General features: G+C 43.0%; 1 protein-coding gene across 1 annotated transcript in view; it reads right to left on the bottom strand.

Annotated features, from left to right (window-relative positions):
• Positions 1-8039, bottom strand: part of nol4la (nucleolar protein 4-like a) — a 28331-nt gene extending 20292 nt beyond the window's left edge. The window contains exon 1 of the mRNA XM_032520048.1: positions 7132-8039. Within this exon, the coding sequence (XP_032375939.1) occupies positions 7132-7470 (339 nt within the window). The 5' untranslated portion in view covers positions 7471-8039. The remainder of the gene's footprint in view (positions 1-7131) is intronic.
• Positions 8040-19497: the final 11458 nt, after the last annotated feature.

Here is a 19497-nt window from a genome sequence, read left to right as displayed (position 1 = left end):
CTGCTGCTGCTGCTGCTGCTGCTGCTGCTTGGGACAATGGTGTCAGGTCCATTCACGCTGGATTTAGATAATCTCATACAACTGTAGGGTGTGCAGTGCACCCACACCGCTGCTGTATCCTCCACTGAATTCTACCCCAACAAACACTGGATATTCTGCTGGGAATGTGTTCTCCGACCTGGAATTCCTCCCAAAGACACACACATAGGCTACAACCTATTACAAACCACCAGTTGTCTGAATCTTAAACCAATGTTTCCAGTGCTTTTTTGTTGGATAACCAACCGTCGTTAATCAAAACCCCCCAAGAAATCCTGAAAAACTTGATGTCTTCAACGTCCAAAAGCCCAAAGATAATCAATAGTGACAAAGAAAAGCAGCAACTTCTTGAGAAGTTGGAGCCAGAAAATTTGGTTGAATATGATTTATTTAGGCCTATCTGTTTGGTCCATAAAGTGACTATCGCAATATTCTAAATTTAGCCCAGGGTGACATCTTCAAATGACCCAATGTTAACCCATTAGTAAAATAATTGGCCATTTTCTTTCTAGCTCTACTTTTGGAGCCAGATGTTGAAGGTACCCGAAGATCTTGAAAGCAAGTCTTCACTCCTTTCCCTAGCCACCCTGCTACCTGAAGGCCTTCTCGTGCTCCTCTGCAACGAAAAGCTCTTTAGTTTCCAAACAGAAGTCGACAGGGAGTTAAACATTCACCTCTGAACATGACGTGCTCTGAGTGTGTGTGTATTCGTGAGCGCCGTGTGTGTTTAACTGCAGCACATGTCTGGTGGGCAGAGCTTGTAGCTGAAGCGTCTCAGAGGAGAACAGCTGTTGAACAGCGCTGTGGATATTTGGTCTCATCAGAGCATCGTGCCGTTTTGAAAGAGCAAAGGAGGCATGTCGGGATCCTTAATCGCCAACAACACTGCAAAACTCCTCGCCCTCCTTCTCCTTCTCACTATCTTTCTAATCCCGTAGGACTTTGCTTTCCCCAGTCACTGTACAACCAGCCCCCATCCCCTACTCTCTCTCTCTCTCTCTCTCTCTCTCCCCGTCCCGCACCAAACCGCTCTGTTGCTAGGAGACTGGAGGGGTTGAGTCGGCTGCCCCCACCCCCGCTGGCAGTCTCTCTCACACACACACACACACACACACACACACACACACACACACACACACACCATAACAGGGGGGGGGCGAAAGAGGAGCAGTCCTGCACACAGGCAGGTCAGGAGGAGGAGGTGATGGAGACGGAGGAGGAGGAGGGGGGGAGGTTCACGGGAAGCAGCTGGGTCACAAAGGCAAGAAAGAAATGATGCGCCGCACGAGAAATTAGCTCCACGGTGAACGGAAGCAAAAAAATCTCCAATGCTTAAGAGGAGCTTTAACTTTTAAAGTCTGACAACACAAACACAAAGAGGGTGTTTTTGCTCTATCTTGTAAGGTGGTTGCACAATAAGTTGTGTCAAGTGCTTTCTATGTTTGTGTGTGTGTGTGTGGTGTGTGTGTGTGTGTGTGTGTGTGTGTGTGTGTGTGTGTGTGTGTGTGTGTCCAGCAAGTAGGGAGTAAAGATGGCTGTGTCAACACTATGATTCAGATTACCTCACTGCAGATGTGACAACAGGTCATCTTTAAAGCCCCATCTCTCCTCCTCTGTAAATCCATCAACTGGCTATCAACGTGGTGTTTTTTTTTGCTGGAGATGGTCCAGTAAACACCCTATGGGGGGGGGGGGGATGTGTGTTCGAAGCCCAACTGAGGTGTGTGTGTGTGTGTGTGTGGTGTGTGTGTGTGGTGTGTGTGTGTGTGTGTGTGTGTGTGTGTGTGTGTGTGTCTGTGTGCAAGACTATTACCTCCACAGTGCCCTTAAATGTTTTTTTTTTACAAAACCCCGTCCCCTTCTATTTCTTTTCTTTTCTTTTCACCATCATCCCCCTCTCTCCTCCCAATTCCTGAAGCAATGTCTTCAGGTGCTCTACCCCTTGTGTCCGACGTCCACATTCATGTGTGTGTCTGTTTCCCTCCCGGCTGCTCCCATGATGAACATGATTTGATAGAGTGTGTGACATCCCCAGTATCCCGGCGAGCCAGAGAAACAGACAAGTCCCGCCATCCCCGGTCGACTGGCACTGTTGACGTTCCAGTCAACTGACTCAAAATGGTATGGAAATGACTGGCACACACACATCATCACCGAGTCCCTTTACCAGGCTATTATCAAACTGTCCCAGTTCGTGTTGGCCTTGCAAAGGTATTAAAAATGACAGTAGCACTGTGGTAGGAAGATTATTGCCGTCTTAAAGACTCTGTGTGTGTGCGTGTGTGCGTGTGTGTGTGTGTGTGCGCGTGTGCGTGTGTGCATGTGTGGCAGAACTCAGACTATCTCCCACACAGGGGGGGGGGGGAGGCCCCCGGGCCAGTTAAAAATGGTGTTAATTTCTCCTCCTATGGGAAAGCAAAGAACGGTCTCTCCATGGCAACAGAGAGGGTGCTGAAGGGAGGAAAAACAGAGCATGCGATCAGCGACCCCCTCTTTGTACGAGCACACACACAAAAACTACCACATAGGCCTACGTGCAGTATTTCATCGACCGTTTACGGTAGCCTACGTCACGGTAACACAACGTCTGAACACACACGGAAATAAACTCCTTTCTTCATGAAGTGACTAACAAAGAAGTGTTCTCCAGCCTCAAATTGACAGATTTCCACCCCTTTGAGTTCAAAAGTCAATCCCCACTACATCTGCACAGGTAAATTCTGCTTCCATCCGTGGTTGACACATCTACACGTATGGCGGTTCTGGTTTGGGGCATTTGCCATAGAAACCCACGAGTGTGAGCCCATATGTTGCCCCCTAATAAGCTTCCAGAGAGGGATGAAACAAAAAAAAACCCACGGGACAAAAGCACAAGACATTCTCTATGCAAAAATAGCATAAATGCAAATGCTGTGGAATAATAGGGCAGTATTCTTTTGACTCTGTGGCCCTTCCACAAAAGAGGAGCTCTCAGGGGAAATGTGGACTAATTAATCAGATAATAATAATGATGATGTTCCTCGTCTCGTCTGACGGTGAAGCACAAACATTTAGGACCCCCTTTTTTTTCAAGACACAGATTAGGAATAGTGGTTTCTAATTTCTACACCAGGAGAGGACGTCCCGAGACTAACCTTTGTTTTGTTAATTGATAGCTTTATCAAATCCTCTATTCAGGAAACCTCTTTCTCTGGCAACCCCGTTTCATGTCATCCTGTCACTTTAAGGCCAATTACTTTCTCCATTAATCGATGAATCCTTTTGTTGATAAAAAATCTCCGAATATAGGGATAAATGTTCCTTGTAACATCTCGAGGCCCAGGGTGACGTCTGCAAAATCCTTATATTTCTGCTCAAAACCCAAAGTTATTCAGTTTACTATCACATATGGCAAAGAAAAGCAGCAAATCCTCACATTTGAGGAAGCTGTAACTAATAAATGTTAGTTTTGCTTGAAGAAATGGCGGAAATTATCATTATTGTTGATAAGTAGATTGAAAGAAAACTGTCTGCAACTATTTTGACGGACAATTGATTGTTTTGAGTCATTTTCTTCATACAAAAATGGCAAATTACTCAGCTTCTTAAAACATTTCCTGTTATCTTTTGTCTTCTGAAGCAGGTAGGTATATTGAAATGTCTTTGGGCTTTGGACTGTTGGTCAAACAAAAAAATACATTTCAAGCATCACATTGATATTTTAGAAACTGATGGACATGTTTTTCTGACATTTTATAGATACATTTGAAAAAAATAACGACGAATAACTTGTTAGATTCAGCCCTGGTTGCCAATACATTTTCTGCTGATCGACTGTTAATCGATTCAGCTTTGGGACACTTGGCCTATTTATTATTATTATTATTATTATTTGTGCTATATTGTAAATAATAGTTTTAAACTAATCACACCAGTTAACATACAAAGGTTTACACAAGCGGATTCACAGTTTGTGACAGTTCCTCTACAAAGCACCGTTCAACTTTAACTTCTGAACATCATGTGAAGTGTTTCAGAAGTTACATTCATACGTGTGTGTGTGTGTGTGTGTGTGTGTGTGTGTGTGTGTGTGTGTGTGTGTGCGCGTGTGCGTGCGTGTGTGTGTGCGTGTTTGTGTGTGCGTGCGTGCATGTCCACCAAAACCTAGTTATGAGAGACGAACAGAATATTTACAGATTTCAGTTGGCATGGCAACAAAAAGCAACAGCTCGCGGTACTTCAACATTTTCCGTACAATGCTCAAGTCTGCCGGAAAGCAAAATGCACGAGGCGTTTAAGCGTTTCTTTTGAACCCCCTGCCCTCTGACTCCCCCCCCCCCAAGTCTAAGTATATGTGCTCAGATAGTGTGCAATTCTGTGGTGCATCTCTGTGTCTGTTTCTGGTCCTGTTCCCCTCCTCCCCTGTACTGTCCTCTAATGAAGACATAATGAGAGCTAAACGAGGTTGCGTCTCCACACTGAGGGCTACTGGATTCTTTGAGCACTGAATGGTGCAGAAAGAAGCCGAGACGGCACGAGCCGGGAGATCAGTGATGGACAGAAAACACAGACCATAATTCTGCGCCCTGGCTTGAAAAGAAGGCATCTACACTGAGCGTGTGTTACTGTGCCCTGCCTTTCTGTCCCGTCACACACTAAGCAGCCTTGTGTGCTTCACTGACACATAGAAGAGACCTTCTCTGTCTGCACATCAGCCACCGTCATCCCTACCCCCACCCAGCCTCCCGTCATTTAGCCCCATGCCTGCCCCCATACAGAAACTTGGCACACCCTGGGAGCAGCTGCAGCGGGGCTTCCAATGCTGGAGCTCCAGAGACACGCCCCCGGCCCTGCAGCCGCACGAGGAAGCAGTGACCATTGTGTGCGCGTGTGTGGTGTGTGTGTGTGTGTGTGTGTGTGTGTGTGTGTGTGTGTGTGTGTGTGTCTGTGCTCATGTGTGTGTCACTTTTCCACTGGCCCAGGACGGCCTATTTATAAAGCCCACAGTGAATCAAACAGTGAATCAAAAAACTCTGCTTTCTAAAACAGTCAAATGCATTTCAATAGGCTGATTTGTTGCCTCTGACTCATCATTTAAAGCCGCTTGTGTCGGCTAATGTTGTTTAAATTTCTCAAGTGGAGCTGAGTCAGGGGGACGCTTTGCCCTGCCTTATGATATTAGCTTCGAAGTGTGTGCTCACCACCCTTCTACAGGAAGACTTTCTGAGCCTCTCCAAAACCCCAAACACACCTCACAGAAGTATCTCATATTAGATGGGCCTCACAGAAAAATAAGGCTCACCTGGAGGACGATGATGGATAAATATGCCAGACAAGAGACATATGAGAATGTATATAAACAAGAAATGACAAGAGCCACAGACAAAAGCTTATTCAACAACACATTTCAGGCACCATCTGCACCTGCAGAGACAGATCACACCTGCCCTCTTGCCCAGAGGGAAACATAATATTGAGTGGATATTAGAGGAGTTTTGTAAACGTGGTTGGCTTAAATCTAAATTGCGCATTCAAACAGGTATAACACCTGTGGGGGGGGGATCAGTGCTATTCAAACCAAAATCACAGCATTCAGCGTGTAATCTGTTCTAATATTTCCTCTAGTTTGTTAACAGAAAACGTGCTTCTGCTCTTTGTGGTCCAGAGAGACTGTGTCCCAGCATGGCAGGTGGGGGGGGTTGTATTCCCTTAAGGGGCTTGTTTGAAATGGTGGTTGTGTCCTTTATGGCACAGCAGGCCCAAACATACACGGACATGGTGTGAGCTACTGCTCATAGTTCATCATGTCCATGTTTATTTTGGAGAAAAGAAGAATTTAACCCCTGACACGGCTGCAGCCTCAGTGTGTAATGGTGACCTGTCAATCAGTGTCTCACCCCCAGGCATGTGGAGACATCCCGAGACATGTAGAAGTGAAGTCTGGGCACTGACTGTGGGCTCATGGGGCTATCCGTCCTGGGCAGAATCTTTTGTTTCCGCCACAGCCCATCACGTGATCCCCAATTACGCGCAGCTCCATCAAATGCAAAAAAAATCCATTTTTTTTAAATCTTTCTCTTGCAAACAGCCTCAAACGGGGTCATGGGGCTTTTAATGTCTTTACGCGCACAACAAAATGCGGCAGAGGCAGACTATCCTGGACTACACAGGTGTTGCCAGAGCAACGAGTGCCTGCCAATTGATTCGCATCCTGCCCAGGACCAGGACAATGAAAAGTGCGCTGCAAACACTGGGACTCAGGCCGTCTGCCACACAATGATATTTTTATTTAAAAAAATATTATTTTCACGTTTTAACCCATATCTTTGCTCTCTCAAAGGAAGACAAATGAACGTATCACGCACGCGACGCGGTCCGGTTTGCCCGGTTTAGACGGGACAGCGAGGGCGCGTGTCATTTGATGAATCGCTGACAATCAAACCTGCCGAGCGCACGCAGAGAGGTGAAATAGACACGATCTAAATTGGCGTTAATGGCCTGTGGTCCGTCTCGGAGCACACACCGGAATAGGCTGCCCTGACATACCCGACCCACGGACATGCCGTTGCATCCACGCGCGGGCAAACACAGCATCGCCGTATCGGGCAACGGGCACCTGAACAGCACGGATCTAACTGGATGTTGTCAATAGTCAATAATCTCGTGCTTTTGCACCCGGGAGCGTGCCGCTGACAGGACTTCAACCTCACTGGCGAGATGGCTATGCATGATAGCCTACCTTTTCAAATTGCGATTGCCAGGAGGCACCCGCGTTGCTATGGCAGCAAGGGATGAGAGTAGGGCTGTTCTGGTTGGGATGTGGACAAAGTGAAGCTTTTATCAGGAAAGACGACGGCGAGCCGGGACGACAAAAGATGATAAGTTGGAATTGTATTCATGTGTCGGTGTGCGTGCGTGCAGCCTGAAATAATGATAACTCACAGGCGGCAACGGGACATCTCGTGCGCGTGTACACGCACCTTGTCTCTTTCACACCACACACACACACACAAACAGACACACAGAGCCTACAAACGCGCACGCACACACACACACGGACACACGGACACACACGCGCACACACAGACACACACACGCACGCGGGCACTTTACCGTTGTCTTGACCGGGACATATAGGATGGGCTTCCCCGGAGCTCCTTTCTTGTGCTCTCCCAACACGTTGGTCCCGACCTGAAATCCTTTAGACTTCACCCAAAATTTGAATTTGGCGTTGATGTGGCTGTTGTCGATATAAACGCCATCCGTCTCGTCGTTCTGCAACAGTGTCTGCATGATTTTGTTGTATTTTCGCCGGGTGACGGTCTTTGTTTTACCGGAGTCTCCATAAGTCCGGAGACACCAGTCCTGAAATTCACTGAACATCTCCGCCTCCAACACGACCGGACTCCGGCTCCTTTTGGGCGCATCCACGCACGCCTTTTTCGTTGCCATCTCTCTCTCTCCCTCCCTCTCTCTCTCACTCGCTCTCTCTCTCTCTCTCTTCTTTCTCTATCTCTCTGTCTGTTTTGATTCTCCTCCTGTGGTCCTCGCTGTCCCGTGTCGAGAAGGCTTGGTTCTGGTTCTGGGACGCTGCCTCTCCGTGGTTTCCCCCCAGTAAAAGTGACTCGGACGGTAGCACACCTGTTTGCAGCGGAGCAGTGCTGTCCCGAACCGCAGCGGTGAAAAATGTCACTTCCTCACATCCTCCACTGAGGAGCAGGGAGAGGGGGGCTGTCCTACAGTACGCCGAGCGGGCATCTCCCACCTGTGCGTAAAACGCTCTTCAATAAAGGGTAGGCTATGAAGGAAAAAAGAAAAGAAAAAAAAACCCACTGTCGTCGCTAAACAACAAAGAACACAGACAAAAGCGTGGAAACAAATGTCGCTCTCAGTTCCTATCGACCTACTTTCTAACAGCCAACCCCTATTTTCGGATGAGGGTTTGCTCAAAAAAACACAAAAAAAACCGTAAAGATGCTCACATTGTGCCCCGGTGGCCACACATCAACATGCGCCACCTGGGACTGTCTCTGCTCCTCACACCTGTTGTGTTGGGTTGATTGTGAATCGAGCTTGTAGCCTACTGTCTTCTCTTTCTATCCCGTAAAAAAAACACATCTGCAGTACATCTAATTTGCAGCAAAGCCTGCGGTTTACAACTAGGCCTGACGTTATGTTGCCCAGGCGCATTGAGAAAATGTCCGATTTGGAGAAGAGGAAGGTGAAAGAGGGTGGGGGGAAAAAACGTTAAAAAAAAAACCTTATCTGAAAAATTTGCTTATTAGGCTTACACAATTTCCTTGTAAATCGGAAACACTTTGTTGCGGATCCAAGCAGCCATTAGATGTAGGCCAATAACCCAATAAATGTGGTTACAGTCACGAGGCCTCTGAAAACACACAAAAAATACATCTTTACAATATGATATCCTCATATAACAGTTTACAGAGCTACTAATTATGTAGCATGTCCACCACACACACACACACACACACACACACACACACACACACACACACACACACACACACACCACACACACACACACTCACGCACACACACACTCCTGGCCTGTGCATTATAGGCCCATGCTGGCGGTGGTGACTGCTGCTGTTGCCATGACAGCAGCGCAGCAGTGTCTCCGGCCGTGCAGAGGGTGAGTGGGATGCCCCGTCCTCGTCTCTCCATCCAGACTCAGACAACGGCATGCTGGACCGAAAGAGAACCCCACCCCGACTGAATGACATTCAGATTGACTGAACTTGTGTGTGTGTTGTGTGTGTGTGTGTGTGTGTGTGTGTGTGTGGGGGGGGGGGGGGGGGGGGTTGGATGGTCAAAGCCTCTGCATGCTATTTCATTTCATTTCATCATTTCATCTGTATTGTGTCCTACTCTCAGAACTGGCCTGCATGCAGGATGAGCTCCAGGGCTTCCCCATCCTTCCCTCAGGGAAGGAAACATCTCAACATCTCAGCTCTTATTTTGAAAGGTTTGGTTTACAACCCAATCTCCAGTTTGTTGTTATTGCAAAAAGCTGCAAATGATAAATCAGTAGTGGAAAGTATATTTGCTTACTTGCTTTTGAGGTACTTGTAATTAACAGAAATACTGCCATTTTGCTCCTACATACTTGTACTATATTCCAGAGGGTAGTTTTATACTTTTTACTCCGCTACATTTATCCTCAGGTATCAGTTACTTTGCAGATGTTGATTTTACAAACAAAACATATGATCAGCTTATCACATATGAAGCGTTATTATAAATTAAACTAGCCAACAGAATATAAATCAGTTGAAATTAGTGGCATTTCGACTACCAGGTTCTCCATCTTTTTGGCTAATGATGCCTTCAAATTCATTTTAATTTTATTTTTTTAATTTCTGTTTAACTGTGACTTCTCATGAACCTAATATGGTCATACAAACTTATATTTGTTATACTACATCACCTGACTTCCTCCTCATAGAGGCAGCCTTGCATGTCCAGGCTCACGATTACGTGGGTTATACTAATTACGGTGCATTATTTCTCTTAAGTAGAAATCGAACCGTGAATAAGTAGACCTGCTAAATGATAATAATTCCAACACTGGGTCATAACAGTGAACTGGTAAAGTTAACCCAGTATGGGTACATTTTCAACCCAGTGATTTCTTCATATTGGCATTGGATGGACATGGACATGGAGAATATCAGAAGGGATTTTAGAGACTTGAGGAGGTGGAAGTATCCATTATGATGTGTCATAGAGAAAATCAAGAAAATATAAACACATTTCTGGGACAGATTTTTTTCAAATGACTGCCTTAAATCACCTGGTGACCCCTCAGAATTATTGTGGGACCCCTTGAGGGATCCCAACCCAAGCCATAATATCATATAACACTCTCATGGGCTATTATGTGCATAATCAGTACTTTGACTTTTGATGCTATAACTACATTTTGTTGATGAAGTAACATTTTTAATGCAGGGCTTGTACTCATGGCTGGCTAGTATTTTTGCATTTTAGTGTCACCACTTAACTTGAGTAGATGATCTATATATTTCATCAACCATTGGACAAAACAAACACACACACACACACACACATACACGTAACAGGACTCAGATGGCTCTCCTGTAATGTACCAATCCCTGAAATCATCTCTCAGTGCCGCCATCCATGCTGTTCAGCTGTCAGACCGGGCAGGGTCACGCCTCCTCGCTCTTAATGAGGCAAAACTGCTGTAATTACGCTCCCAATCCCCCACTGAGCGCCTTCCTTTCACCATCAGGTGGACATCTTCCGCTGTCTCGCATTGAGATAACCCCACCCTCAAAAATAAAACCCCCTCACTTAAAAGCAGGCGTGACGACAGCGGCGTCCCACCCATCTGCTCTGCACTCTGACCTGCACCCCACTCACCTCTGGAGCAGTGGCGGAAGAGGTAGTCCAATCCGTTTTTTTAAAGGGGCATTTCACTGATTTTACAAGTCCTAATACTCAGCCTGAGAAATGTCTTCTTGGTTTTGTTTTGTTTGTGGAGTAGGAGGAGATCATTCTGTTGCCACTGCATGGTTCCAGAAATATATGTCCTATTCAAATTTTTCCCATAGACCTTGTTATAAGAATCGCCGTTAGAGAACTTCTACAGTATGAAGCTCGCTCAAAAACATCTGGTTCTTTGTTAAAAACGCAAATAAGGTACAAGGGAAGAAGATAACTATGTCGCAAGATGTATCTAATCATAGAGCTTTAAATTCTGTCTCATGTTCATAATGTAAACCTATGTTTGTTAAAATGATCTGATAAAGTTTAATGAAAAAAGCCATTGACTTGCATTGTGGGTAATCTAGGATCCAGTGTTCATGGAGTTATACTGAGGACTAGAGTCTGGATATCTCGGCCCAGTTTTTTTTATCTGTCTCTTGTAAGTCCCCCATCTTTATGAAAGTGCAATACTAAATTGCTGGCATGCCCCTTTAAGTAGAAGTAGTAATAACAGTGTATTAAAAATACTGTTATTATACTATATTATACTTTACTGTTATAGTATTTTTTATGACATTCAGAATCTACTTAAAGTATTAAAAGTAAAATTACTTGAAGACCTTGTTTGAGAGTTTTACATTATTATATATTATGGATATATTTCTGGATTATTATGCAAATCCTGTTGTTCAAGATCATTAAAATGAGTTTTTGTTCATTCTTGTGTTGTGTATTTTTTGGTTAAGAAATATTTGAAGTAACACTTTACTTAAACTTCTATATAGTTTTTGTATTTGTATTATGCATTTTAGTTCAAAAGTTGATTTGAAACCAATGCATCGTATTATATAAATTCATAATTTGATTTGATTGTGACATAATCTGCAAAGCAACCAGGCCTAGAAGTGCAACATTTTCCCCTAAAACGTAGTGGAGTAGAAGCATGAAGTAGCACAACGTGTATGTATCAATACTTGAGTAAATGTACTTTACGTTAAGTTAATTTCGACCGCTGATGGGATCACTGAGTAGCCACACTCAAAGTTTTTTTCCTCAGGTATTTATACTGCAAACAAAAAGGATGTCTGCCGATCTATAGCTTTAAAGAGAAAATACTGTGAACAGACCAAATCCCTCTCGGAGGAGATGAAACAACCTAAACCGAGCTTAAAGGTTGTACACAGTCAACAGAGGGACAGACAGTGACGCAGTGCTGTGAGACTGAATAGGAGTATGAGAGACAGACAGTGATGGTGAATCAGTCTCAGTCAGAGAGACAAATTCCCCCTCCTCCTCAGCCTGGTGTTGATCTCAGAGTGATAAAGTCTCAGTGAGGATTTGATCAGTACTGCCTCCTGATGGAGGAGCTGAACCCTGCACCTCCTTTGTGTCACCCACTCTGAACCGGACGCGGACCACAACATCAGTAACATACCTCCTGTGTCTTTTTTTTTTGTGTGTCTCGGTTGTAATATTGATATTGAAATATTCGCACACCTTGCAGATTAAAGGGCCAGTTCACTCAAATCATCATTTTCCACTCAGCACTCGTGATAGCTAGTCATGCAAATCATTTTGCTTTTATCTAATTAAAAGTGAATTGAATTAGTATTACTGTAATGTCTATTATTTTTTTTAGCGCTTTTAGCACTCAAAAAATATAGACAAACCAATAAGATGAATAAATCTACTTGAGACCAATGCACATGAGAAATAAAGAAAGAAAAAAAAGAAGTTACTATTTCATTTTCAGTTCACACAGCATTTATGGAGTCATCTGATATTCAGTCATACAGTTCAATAATATGACACATTCATATGTACAGTAAGTCTCTAAATGTGATGATTAAGCGTCATGTATTCTGGTTCTGCAGGCCAAAGAAGAAAATTGGAAAAAAGTAACTCTAAAAAGGTTTCTTTTCTTCTTTTTTTTTACTTAATTGTATTTCGTTGCAATCTGATTGTTAAAAATGTATTGTAATTTGTATTAATGCAACCAAACCTGTACTGTAGGCCTGTCTTTTAAACATAACCCATATGGTGACAGACATAAATTTAGGGGCTTTATTTAATCGTTAACTGGCCAATTTGGTGTCCCAAACCTTTACGATACTCCATCATAGCCAAGTTTATTTTCAGAAAGGAATACTATTCATATTGGTAATTCTTAATTAAGATGAAAGAAAGTCTTAAATGACATCTGGAAATCCCATAAGAACTAAACACTTTTCTAATAAAAGAGATAGAAGTCTTATAAGATTTTTTTTTTTAAATCTTTAGCAAGCCTAAATGATTTTATTTTCTTGTTCTTTTTTTGGGTGATTTGGGTGAACTCACCCTTTTACACCAACGCGACAGTGGTGTGTTCTCTTCATGCACGGATGTTCAATGTGTGATGAGATGCAGCTGTGTCAAAGAGAGAGAGAGCATGCTGACTGCATATTTTTCATCTATTATATTGACTGTCTCTTTGTCTGCTCAGTCAGCCCTAATACCGACCAGCCAGAAGTTGCATTGAGTCCGGCATGGTGAGGGGCCGCAGTGCGACGTGAACACACACTGACAGCCTTATGGGACCATGAGGCATGAAGGCAGAGAGCTGTGGGTCAGGGCCCGGGGTGGCTGAAGGCCACCGGGACAGCACAGCCAAGAGGCAAGCCAGGAGACAACAGAATGGGCACGGTCGCCATGGAAACACAAGCGGCCCAGGCAATCATGGCAACTGGTAACTAAGTAACAGGAAACGACGGGCCATACAGGGCGATGAGTCTGGTTAATCATGACGAGAGAGAGGGGGGGGGAGGAGGGAGAGACAATGACAGAGAGATAAGGGCCATAGTTCTGGCTCACTGCAGACCCCTCTCCTCCAAAGTGTGCGAGCTCATTCCCTCTCCACGTGAACTCCATGGACACTGAATTAGTGTCAGTGTGAGCTGGAGATGCAGCCTCCACCCTTCTCTCAGCATCATTTTCTTTGTCAATCCATGAGGGGGTGTAAATGTGCACACACTAAGGAGAGGAGCTGGAAAGCAGCCAATAAACTGAGCTGTTGTGCGTGCGTGCGTGTTGATGTTAAAGTTGCTATGATCAACATTTTTTTAGAATAAGACTGTATCAATTGACAAAGTGAAAGGAGTCTCTCATGGTAACACACTACAGGGAATCATTGTTTAAAGTGGCTTTACAGAGTTTTATAGTGAGTTTCAGCTTGTTAGCTGTGCCGGCCCACAATTTTACTGTTTTGTATCACTCTCATTGCTCTCATAGCGTCATTTTCAGCGGCAATAAGCAGTATTCTCAGTTAGAGACTAGCGGGTGAACATAGTGGAACATTTAGCAGGTAAAGGGCCAGGTATTTCCCTCAGGAGTTGGAGGAGACCAAAAACAAAGCTAAAAGAGACGGGAATATTGGACAGATATGGCTGCCCCTTTGTATTTGTCTTTTACATTTAGTGGACAAATTTGAGCATCCTTACAGAATTTTGGTCAAATGTGACATAGTTATTGAAAAATGCAAGTAGCCAGATTGATTTGAACCTGCAACATACGGTAATTTTAGTGTCTTTATGAAACAGACTGATTCTGGTTCAGTTAGTTAGGTTCATTTTTGTAAGACAGGCTTTTCACAATAACAGAAACCTTTATGAAACAGTCCTCTGAGGGTTGATAAAAACTAACAAAAAGAACACTAAAAATGCAGTTGGGATTTGAACCCACATCCTTCAGACTATAAAGCTTATTCTGTACCAGCTGAGTTGTCAAGACTCTGGGAAGTGAACTGGACTAAACTGAACAAGTTTCCAACATAGAATAATAATATTTGTCAGTTTGTTAGTTGAATCTGTTTCAGTCTGATACTGTGTTTTTGGTGTGTGTGTGTGTGTGTGTGTGTGTGTGTGTGTGTGTGGTGTGTGTGTGTGTGTGGTGTGTGTGTGTGCGTGTGTGTGCTTTAAACAAATTAATCAACCAAAAAAAAGGGGGGGGGGGGGGGGGGCAGCTAGCTTGATTGGTATTTGGCTACATTTGGATTTTGGGCTTTTTTTATCAGCAGTGTTTTAGTCTGAAAGTTGTTGAACTGACTCTTCAGGTGATAGAAGAGCTGATTATTACCAAACCATCTCCTTCATATTATATATTGCGGTAAACCTGCCTTAATAAGGATTTTTACGAATCATCTGCACACTAAAGAAGAATACAAGCTGCTACAATTTGTGCACAGTTTCAATCATTTTTCTGTATTTTGAGAGCAAATCATCTGGATATTATTTTGTGAATTGTAGGTGTGCTGGACAATAAATAAAATAACAAAAACAGCTTCAAATGAAATGTGATTAGTACATTGAAGTAGAAGTTAATGCATAGAACCCACCTTAGTATTTTAAAACCAGACGATTCCTATCACAGAGAAGTTGCATGTTTGCCAGCCCAACACGTCTTGAACACATTCTCTGCGGTCTAATGGGCTCGGGGGGCCCAGAGGAAGCCTGTTACCTCCACACAAAGGCAGATTGTCTTTGTGACCCCGGTGACCTAACCACTGCTCATAACTAAAGCTTTATCTCTGACACAACATCTGCTTATTAAACCGGCAGGCATGAACAAGTTAAGTGGCAACAAATTGCGCTATTCAAGCCAAGTCAGGTCCAAGTCGCCAGAAAGCCCACTCCTATCCTCAGCAGATCCAAACACGACCCTTTACCTGATCTGTTGCTACTGGATCACCCACTCCCTCTCACATGCTTCAGCTCTTTCAGTGCCACCTGTGTTTGTGGCTTCAATCATACATGGCCTCAACAGCTGTAATGGGCTCAAAAACTCCCTGCTGCTAAACACTCTACAGCTCTTATTCTACTCTCCCTATTGGTGGTGACATGCTTGCAGTAGCCCCCCGCTGCTGCACTGACATCCACTTTGCCACGGCTATGTGACACATCTGATTGCACCTGTCAGGCTCTATCTTTTAAGCCTTATCCCCTAAATGCTCCCGCTGACCGGTTGTCTTTCCCTTTCCAGACTTTTCATCCATGTTTTCAGACCACTTGTTATTCCTCCTTCTCTGTCACATGACACTCCAAAGTGATTTAGTTAAGACCTATTTAGCTTTTAGAGCCTTACATGTTAATACATTAAATGACTAAAACTGTAATAGTTATTGTTTGCATTTAATAGTTTGTGCTTTCTGCTAGTATTGTTTTTTTGTTCGCGAAAAGAGCAGGAGTTTGCCTGTCAGTGTTCTCAGAGAACACACTTCACAGTAAAGCTGCTGTCGTTTAAACTCTTGAATTAAATGAAGTTAAAACATAAGGTTGACTTTCTTACAGTCAACAAATCCCACAGCCAAAACCAACAATGTGTCAGTTTTCTCGGTGACTTTTGATTTCTTTCCAGACGGAGCAAGTAGCTGTTTAATAAACCAATAAGTTAACAACAGAGACACAAAGTTAGAGACCATAGCTGGTGAACATAGTGGAGAATTTAGCCGCTAAAGAGACAGATAGTTCTCTCAGGAGTTGGTAGAAACCCCAAATGAAAGCTAAAAAAGAGTGGGAAATTAAGAGTGTCAGCTAAATAGCCTCATCGTCCTCCATGTTTCCTTCCTCTTTTCAGACTTTTCTTCCTCGCTCTCAGACTACTTGCTATTCTTCCTGCTTTGCCCACACCGCATTGACTCTAATGAAAGTGTACATTTTTCTTCTTACACCTTGATAATACATGTTTTATGTGTTGCTATTTCAGTTTTTCATCCAATTTTTCAATTGTATCATGAGGCAGGTGCAGCAGTCACATCTTGCACACTGGGGGCCAGGCCGATTATAAGAGAGTGAATCATGACTTCAGACATTCAAATGAAATCAAATGGCTTACAAAAAAGAAAGTGCTTTGTTGTTTTAAGTTTGGGGTGATATGTTTCCTACACAGAGTTAATCATTTACAGAACTGTCTCAATGAGTAATTTAATTGTCTAGCACCCAAGAGTTTACAATCCTAAAATAATGCCATGATGAGATTAACTGAATATTTGCAACAGAGGATTGGCTCTGGCCGTTCATCCCACTTGAACATGTGCCTTCTTGACACATTAGACTTTGTTACACCAGTCATTCCAGCTTTTGACAAGTGGAATATACAGTGGGTTTATTTCTTCCTTTTGTAAGCATGGTTACAGTTCAGACTCCTCAGTTCCTTTGTCTGACCTCCTTACCCAACACATGTGGTATAAAAAAAACTGCAAATTTTCGATATCTTTTAACTTTTTATAAGAACACACACCTATATTCACACATTCTTCACCATTACACATTCACTGATCATTTGATTAGCCTGCCTTTTTGGAGGATGGGCTGGTGGAGAGGTGGCTGGACAAACAAAGCCTTACCCTGACCCCCGTGACCCCCCTGTAGGCTACCACCAGAGTGGATCTACACTCATCCCAGATGGTGTTACAGAGGCCCAGAGTTATCTTCATAATGACATCATAAAATGCATTCAGGGACAATTTGTTGTTTTGGTATTAAAGCAATATTTCACACTGTAAGAGAATTTTCACATCAAGGGTTGTACACCTCAGTATTACTCCATAAATAAATGCTGTGATACCATGAACATCAGCTCCCCCGATGGACACACAGCCATCAGGGTTCAGCCTTTGTGCTTGTATTTCTAACCATTCACTTACATTTATTCCTGAGCTTGAACATAAATTCAGACCCATATACATTAACCCCTGGACCTCTTCAGTGACTCTATAGCCACACCTGACAGAAAAAAGGCTGGAAATTATTTCAGTCATGCAAACCAAGTTCACACAATGTTACTCGGATCATTAATGGTTAACATTATGCTTAGGCTAAGCTATGTTTTGATTTACTGTAGATATGAACACCTCATGCCACAAGACTTTGTCACACCTGACCAGTCACCTTTTCTCAGTGTGCTATAACCTGTAAATTGTGCTATAAAATGTTTATGTCTAGTACAGAACTAAAAAAGTAAAAACGTTCTATTATTGTAGTTTTGCAGTGAGCAAAATACACTAACAACAGGAGTTGGCCTTTTGTGGGTTTTACTGAAAGTAATTGTAAAACTATTATTATAGGACCATAATGAGCATAAGAAAATAAAAATAAAAAATACTATCCAAAAGAATTAGACCCAAGGATTTATAGACAGTAACAACACAAATGTCAGAAGAAACACAGTAGTGCCTATCATAAGTGCAAGACAATATAAACAATGTTTGGTCACTGATCTGACAAAATGGAGAATGTAACAATGTCAATTAAACTGTTGTGAGTGTGCTCCGATTGCCTGTAGTTCCCTCTGAAGTGGGCTGCACAGGGTATTCAGCAATGTTAAGTGAGATTCCAAACCCATAGGGAGCACAAAGGAAAGTGTGAGCTGTGTAGAGAAGAACAGAACAACGGCTTATCGCATTGCCGAATGTTGACAAGCACCCATCAGTCACTGTTCTTCCCTAAAAATGACACTGTAAATCTTGTAAAATAAGTTACGTCAAGACCTTGGATGTTGCTGCTGTGGAAATTTTACACTACTGAAATAATGTAGCCTATTGAAACAAAAATGGATACCATTACAAAACATGTTCTATTGAAATGTATGTAACTTGTGAATTTATGTTGATTTGATTAATTTACAAGATGTAGTGTTTTTCCAGTGATGATGACTAATGGGTCATCTATCTTGCTTGTCCACTCCTGGTGAAGTGATGAACGATTGATTGGTTCTTCCCAACACAGTTCCCAGTTATCTCTGAAATAAGCATGTTTGCTCCTGACAGTTTGGAATCTTACTTGACCTGGCAGAATACCCTGTGCAGTCCACTTTGCGGGGAACTACTGTGTGAACAGAACACACCCTTTAACTGCTATTGAACTCTGCCAGTAGTGGTTGCTACAACCAAGATAATGTTCAACCTAAACCAACTGCTTTCGGCAGAATAGACTTGCACAATCTTGGATTTCCAGGTTCCTTCACATGTTGAATACTCCATGTGTTCATCCTGCAGACACACTGGCAACCCATTTTTTCGCCATTAGAGTCATTGACTATTTATCTTAACATTGTAACATGTTGTTGAGTTTACTGTATATTGTTAAGTTTCATCAGTCAATGAATAAATCAATCAATCCATTCCACCACCAAACCCCATTCGCCCATTTACCCAGTGTTGTAAAGTTTGTAGACCTATCTCATGCTAAGGAATCAAAACTGTATGTTGGCAACATCCTATTCATGCAACCAGCAAATGGTTGACTAGCAAGAATTACAAAAAGACGCAAGTGGTCTGATTGGGGCGTTATTAACAAAAAATGGCAGTCCACCTCGCATTTTTGTGTTTCAAGACCCTCTTTTTTGAGGGTAGGCTACTTAACGGCTAACAACTCCGTGCCAGTGTTTTGGTTTTAAATGTAGCCTAAATCCAAATACCAGGATAAATTAATAGGCTACCCAATAATATACCCAGGTGAAAACTGTTCAAATTTAATAACAGAGTTCCTTTCAAAACAAAGTACAACATGCTTAACAGTATAAGTAGGCTACGTAAATGAGGCCTACTACGCTGACAATAGGCCTCGGGGTCATTTTGTTTGACGGGCTTCAGTCGTAGCTACTTTCACAAAATGGTAACATAGACGCCATGTTGGAAGCGGGGTGTTTTATCAATCTTTTCGTTTGGCAGTTAGACAACACTGTCAGTTTTTATCAACCGTTAAAGTTTCACCGTGATAAACTCGCCTTGTGCTACGTTCAGTGCTGCAACACAGGCCACCTGTTGGCCTGATAGAGCGCCATTAAGCTACATTGTTTCAACTGAACACAAAGTACGGTAGATAAGCCACAGGATTCAGGAAACAGGCCTGAGAAACAAACGACTACAGTCGTTGCGACACAGAGTGACATGATTGCCTGTTTATAAAAACGTTATCTTTTAATGCATTCCTGGTTTAACGATAACAGCAAGCTAATACCAACTTTCCTTTA

This window comes from Etheostoma spectabile, chromosome 7 (assembly GCF_008692095.1).
Source record: "Etheostoma spectabile isolate EspeVRDwgs_2016 chromosome 7, UIUC_Espe_1.0, whole genome shotgun sequence".
NCBI classification, from domain to species: domain Eukaryota; kingdom Metazoa; phylum Chordata; class Actinopteri; order Perciformes; family Percidae; genus Etheostoma; species Etheostoma spectabile.
The sequence above is the reverse complement of the archived record's forward strand: the minus strand, read 5'-3'. Positions and strand labels throughout refer to the sequence as shown.